General features: G+C 51.7%; 1 protein-coding gene across 2 annotated transcripts in view; it reads right to left on the bottom strand.

Annotated features, from left to right (window-relative positions):
- The window catches only part of Apcdd1l (APC down-regulated 1 like), a 76,125-nt gene extending 70,733 nt beyond the window's left edge, over positions 1–5,392 (bottom strand). For both annotated transcript variants that reach the window (XM_063285326.1, XM_006235711.5), the window contains exon 1: positions 4,717–5,392. In XM_063285326.1, coding sequence (XP_063141396.1) covers positions 4,717–4,753 — 37 coding nt within the window. In that variant the 5' untranslated portion in view covers positions 4,754–5,392. The remainder of the gene's footprint in view (positions 1–4,716) is intronic.
- Between the last annotated feature and the right edge of the window lie 608 nt (positions 5,393–6,000).

Raw genomic sequence — 6,000 nt, forward strand, 5'->3', positions numbered from 1 at the left:
CTCTTCCAGCCCTTGACCCTTCCCCTTCCCCTCCTTCCTCACCAGTTCCACGCCTTCCCTGTCCCCATGCTCACTGTGATTCCAGCCCTCCTGACTGACGTTCCTCCTGCTATTTTCGCCAGTTCTGGTCCACCTGCTGCCTTTTTCAGGAATGTTCCTCAACTCTCCAGCACTGGCTAAGGGCCCTTGGCCTCACCCTGTCTGGGGCTCACCACTCCTTGCTCCATGAATGTCTTTGCCTGACTGCTCCCTCCGCCTCACCCCAGTGACGTCACCTACCCAAGAAGGCACCTAGCATGTATCTGGTTTGCAACCCATGGGCCGCCATTTTACTATATAGCTATTTCTTTTTAAACATTTATTTTATTTTTAATTATGCCTTTGTGCTTGTACGAAGGTATATGCCCTTGAGTGCTGGAGGCCAGAGGAATCAGATCCCCCCTGGGACTGGAGTTACGAGCGGGTGCTTCACACGGATCGTGGGATCCGAAGTGCAGCATATACTCTTAACTGCCAAGCCCTCTCTTCAGCCTTGACAATTAGCTTAATAGCCACCCACATCCCCATTGAACAAATGAGAACTCTCACGATGGAGGCTCCCACTGTGGGTCAGAGACACTCTAGGAGACAGTACATGGGAATGGCTGGGCGTGGGTGCTCAGCGGGATCAGTCGTTGAGCTCTGATGGGCATCGGAGTGGGAGGAAAACAGCACTCAGTGGTGTTGGAGTGGAGACAGCCACCCGTCCTCTTCTGCACTTGAGGCCTCTGGGGAAGACGCAGCAGTCTAGTGTGGCTCTCGAGCTGCCTGGATCTCAGACTAAGGACTAAGCGCACACCCTGTTATCCTGCTGGATCCCAGCATCCTGAGGCCTCAGCTAGCACCATTCCCAAGTCACTAATGGAGACACAGGTCTAGGGAACCTAGGTGAGACCCAGGTTGATGTCCACAGTTGGTACATAGACAGATGTCATGGTGGACACCGGTCTACCTCCTCCAACTGTAAGACCATTGGCCACAGCTCCAACCAACAGGTCTGACAATTTGTTTCCCATGTGACATTTTGGCTGCCCCCTCCTTTGCTGGGTATCTCATTTCCCAGACTCGAGTGGCTTTCTGTTCCAGGGTCTTTTGGAAACAGTCTGAAAACTCAAGGGTTAGGATCAGGGGTGGCCTTGGCACAAAGGCCTCGTGTCAGGAACAGACCGACCCAACCGCCCAGGCCAACTTAGAACCACCCTCTGTGCCAACTTTAGAATTTCACTCTGTCCCTAGAGTCCCCCTAGCTCGGCTTAGACGCTCTCGAGTTCAAGTTGATTTTAATAGCCTCCCTTCCCCTTTGTATTGGGCTATTGATCTTCATTTTGCGAACTGACTTTGGCGGTGAACCGCTGTGTCTTGGAAGGCTTGTCAGGGGTTCATTTAGGCTTAGAGCTTTCATTAGCACAGTTAACGTCCTGTATGGTCGCACACATATTTCTTCACGTGTAGCCTCTCTCTGGTTTGCCATCCAGATGGTTTTAAAATCAAGGAAGCTGCTGTGTTTGCCTCGAGCTGGTTTATTTTGAATTTCAAGATTGCAGCTTCGGTCAGAAGGGAAGAGAAGCAGCTGGCCGGGGTGATTTGCCTGCGACTCGCCAAGTACAGAATGGAGTCTCTGCTGATAATTTTCTTTGTTTTAAATAATTAACACAATTACCAATTTCTGTTCCCTTTGGAGAGCCGCAGAAGTGTATTTAAGTTAATTTCCTCCCCTGTGCGCTTGCTCTCTCTCTCTCTCTCTCTCTCTCTCTCTCTCTCTTTCTCTCTCTCTCTCTCTCTGTCTCCCTCCTCCCACTCTGTGTGTGTGTCTGTGTATGCACAGTGGGAATGTGCCTACACGTGGAGGCCAGAGGTCAACATCCACCTCCCTCCTCTCCAACTTATTCTTTGAGATAGGATTTCTTACTGACCTGGGGGGTCATTGCGTTGGCAAGACTGGCCAACAAGCCCCAATCAGCCTCCTATCTTCACCTTTCTAGTGCTTGGGTCAGCTATTCGCCACTGTACTAGGGGTTAGAACTCAAGTCCTCGTGCTTACAAGCCTGAGCCTTTCCTCAGCTCCTCTCCTTTCCCACACCAGGTTTTTGAAACGGTGTCCTCCTTCGGAGCTAACCTATTAGAGAATAGCTGTGATATGTTTTTTTCTTCTGGTTAATCTGTACCTAAATAGTAACTTGCCATCACAAAGCCTGTATAGATAAAAGCAAGACCTAAATTAAATAACCCCATACACATAAAATAAGAGTGAAACAAGGAGGAAAAAAAAAAAGATCCGAGGCAGTGGTTTCTTATTGCCTACCTCAAGCATAAATTGTTGAATAACGGAATTTTTCCCCCCTTAAAGCCAGAAATTGCTGAGGAGGGAATGGACTCAGCAGTAGAAGGCTGACCCAGGACTGCATCTGGCACCATGCATACCATAGCCTCATGCCTGTCATCCTCTGGCGAAGACATTTTCAAATACAGACCCAGGCAGAACAAATGAGAAAAATCAACGTTCCGATTAGAAACCACCTTGGCTGCGTTGTTTTCCTTGGGCCCCTACTGTGCCCTTGATTTCCTGATTGCTCAGAGCAAGAATAACAAAATCCATCCAACCAGCAATTTGGACAAATATTCCTGTGGAAATCTACCCGATGGGTAGCCAGACCAATGGTTCTCAACAGGGCCCATTTCGCTCCCAATAGACACCTAGCCATGTCAGGAGACACTTGCGGAGTTTTGTGTGCTGGGGGTGGGGGGAGGATGCTGGCAATGCTACAAGCAGCCACTAAATGTAGGGCGGCCCCTCCCCGGACAAAGAAAATCATTCCAAATGTTAATAGTGCTGAGGCTGAGAAACCTGGGCGGTGGACGACCCATGAAGGATCAGTCACACAACCTGAGTTTCCTTGGCAGAATGGGGTTGACCGTTCTACCCAAAGTCTCCAGAACCTGGAGATGGTACTCAGGCGTGCTCCAGCTTGGGTACTGAGCTGTAAGTAAGGGAACGACTGACTGGGCTCTGTTCCCTTTCAGGAATGCAGGGGACCTCGCTATCCGGAGATGGTGCCAAGGGTAGAGTGGATTTTGATCGAAGCACTGTGCCGAATGTGGTGCCGGGCATAGGGTCAGCATTGCAAGCCTCGAAGGCAGCCTTAGCTGAGGAGTTTCCTCTCTCTTGACCTTGGGTCCGACCAAAGGGCTGCCCTGTTGTAGAGATGACCCCTCCTAGTCACCCCACTGGGAAATCTTTTCTTCTCTTTGTGGAGTCTGACTGGCTGTGGGAACAGGTCACAAGAAAGGAGGCAGCAAGGCCCCCTGTGTGCAACCGTGGCGCTAAACATCACTGAGTTTATTGACTTGGTGAGGAACTTGAGGCTTGCCAAAAAGAACTGTAGACTGTAGGTTTCTAGGGTAATGTGTCCCCTACTCCGGCCTGCCCAGAGCCCGAGGAGAGCCAGAATGGAGACGCTACAGGGTTCTCATCACACCGAGCACAGCTCCCTCACCTGCCCATGGCTGTCCCTCTGGTTCTTAATTGCTAGCAAGCCAACAAGGAGGACTTAGCTGACATTTTGCTAGGATGGCTCAGTGCTGAGGGCTGGCTAGCTAGTTAGCTATATGGCCTCTGATTTCCACTCAGCCAGAGAAAGTAGTTTCTGATGGATGCACACATCTGTGAGTCTTCAAATTGAGAGCGCTCCCCCTGCCCATGGCTTCCCTCCAGACCCTTTTGTCTTCCCTCAGAATATCATGTATAGAAAGATGGGGCTGGGAAGACAAGGCTGTGTTGAAGAGCTACAGTACCCAACCCTACCTATGAAAGGGGCTGAAGGTGCTAGAGGTATTCCTGCAGGGCACCAGAGCCCGGGACACTGGCTGCTGTGCACTGGACTTTCTAGGTTTAGGGACATTGTGGTTTACCCCTCTGCACCTCCCAGGAACCCTAGACAAATGTGAGCTTTCATGTCCATCTCACTTGGGGAAAAGTTGAGTCCAAGAGCCCTGAAAGGCAGGCACACGGCCACATGCAGGGTTGATCTGTGCTTCCAAGCCACAAAATTTGACCAGGGCCAGAATTATTAGCTGGTGTTTGGGGCAAGCCCTGGGTCTGACACATTTCAATGACTGTAATTATTCACCCTCTCAGCACTGGCCCCTGGGACTGTCACCGTTGGCATTTGTAGAGCCCTTAGCACAAGGCACCAGGAGAGCATTCATGCTAGAGTAGAACCTCTTCAACCCCTATTTCCTGAGGGCCTCGTTCCCCAACTTCCCACTGTCAGGTCTCCTGGGTATCGTTGGTGAGACTCAAAGCCGTAGCCCTGCTTTCCTATTCTCCCAACCTTGCAGTATGCAGCCTTGCACACTTACAGGTTTGAACAATCTAACAGCCTGGTCTAAGTAACCTGGAGGTTTGTCCCTTACCTGGGTAACTCAGTGTGCTTGGCATAGTCCTGCACCTTCTCAGAGTCCCAACACAAAGGGTATTTCTCTGTGTACTTGGAAGTCAGGCTCTAGGGGCGAAATCCACACACCGCCTAGTAGCCTTCCTCCTCCCTCAGAGCCTAGAAAGATCTTGGAGACAAAGGGACACAGCAGCACAGGGCAGGTACCCGGGCCCAGTGTGACCATTCCCTAGGGCCCTTGGGAACACCAGAAGGCAAGTTGATGAGGGAGAGTGGCACCTACCTCCCAAGAGTACCAGGATGCATGCGTAGTTCAGCATGGCTGCAGGTATCCCGGAGAGGCTGGCTGGAAGACAAGGCACCAAGAGGAGGCTCCGGCAGCTGTGGGCTGGGGCAGATTCGGATGCCCCTTGCCTGGGCTGTGTTCCTGTTCCTAGGCTCGGGATCCTGGGCAGCTGAGCTGTGCACTCATAGGTTAAACTTGCCAGAAGAGGTGGAGACCTGTGCAGTGCACAGTCTTGGGGCGTGGCAGCTCCTGCCACTCACATTCACAGGCGACCCTCCTGTGCCCTGCTTCCAGGGTCCTCGCCTCCCCAAGAGTCCAGTCCAGGGCAAGGAGGCCTCCACACAAAGCCAGAGCACTGAGGCCAGAGCTGTTCTGAGAAAGAGCAAAGGCCTAGGGGATGCAGAAAGTTTTTCTTAGAGTTTCTGGGTCCTGGACCCCAGAAATTTCTATTGAGGTCTTCCAGATACTTAGCGTAGGACCACAGTGAAAGTAGGCAACCCTGGATCTGGTCTGCAAGGCTCTCTGCAATTAGGCAAAGCCTAGAGTCGACTGGGACGGGCTTCCTCCTCCACCCCAACTCCTCCTCCTGCCCCTACCCCACCAGACTCATCCAAGCGAGTCGGTTTTGGGTGGCAGCTCAGAGGCAAAGCAGCTGTGAAGACAGGAAAATGCCTCCAAGCCTCTCCCTCCACGTCAAGCACTGAAAGGAGGCATCCTGTGTGGCAAGACAAGCCCTGTGGTCACCTGGGAAGGAGCCATGAGGAAGTTCAGATTTTATAAAGGAAGTGAGTGGTGGTCTGGGGGAAGTGGCTCTGGTTTATTTTCCTCCACGGGGAGCATTGAGGCCATCAAAATAGAAGCAGAAGTGGGAGCAAGGCTGGTGCTATGTGCGTCCCAAGGAGCACTGAATTGTTGTGAGGTGGGGAAAGATTTAAGAAGGGAGAGGAAGAAAAGGGAGAGAAAGAGAGAGGGGCATGGAGGAGGAAGACAGAGAGAGGGGAGAGAAGAAGGAGGGAGGGAGAGAACAAGCAGAGAAGAGGAGAGGAGAGGATGGGAGGGGAGGGGAGGGAAGGGAAGGGAAGAGAAGAGAAGAGAAGAGAAGAGAAGAGAAGAGAAGAGAAGAGAAGAGAAGGGAGAGGTTGCAAGGGATCAAGAGATCAAGGAGGAATGGCAGGAGAGAGCCGAGAAAAGCAAAGGAGGAAAAGGAGGACACTGTCTTCCCAAGGCAGATCCATGTTCAGGCACCTGTTAGAGCAGTCAGCTTGACCCTCAGAAGGCTTC

Source organism: Rattus norvegicus, chromosome 3 (genome assembly GCF_036323735.1).
Source record: "Rattus norvegicus strain BN/NHsdMcwi chromosome 3, GRCr8, whole genome shotgun sequence".
Lineage (NCBI taxonomy): Eukaryota > Metazoa > Chordata > Mammalia > Rodentia > Muridae > Rattus > Rattus norvegicus.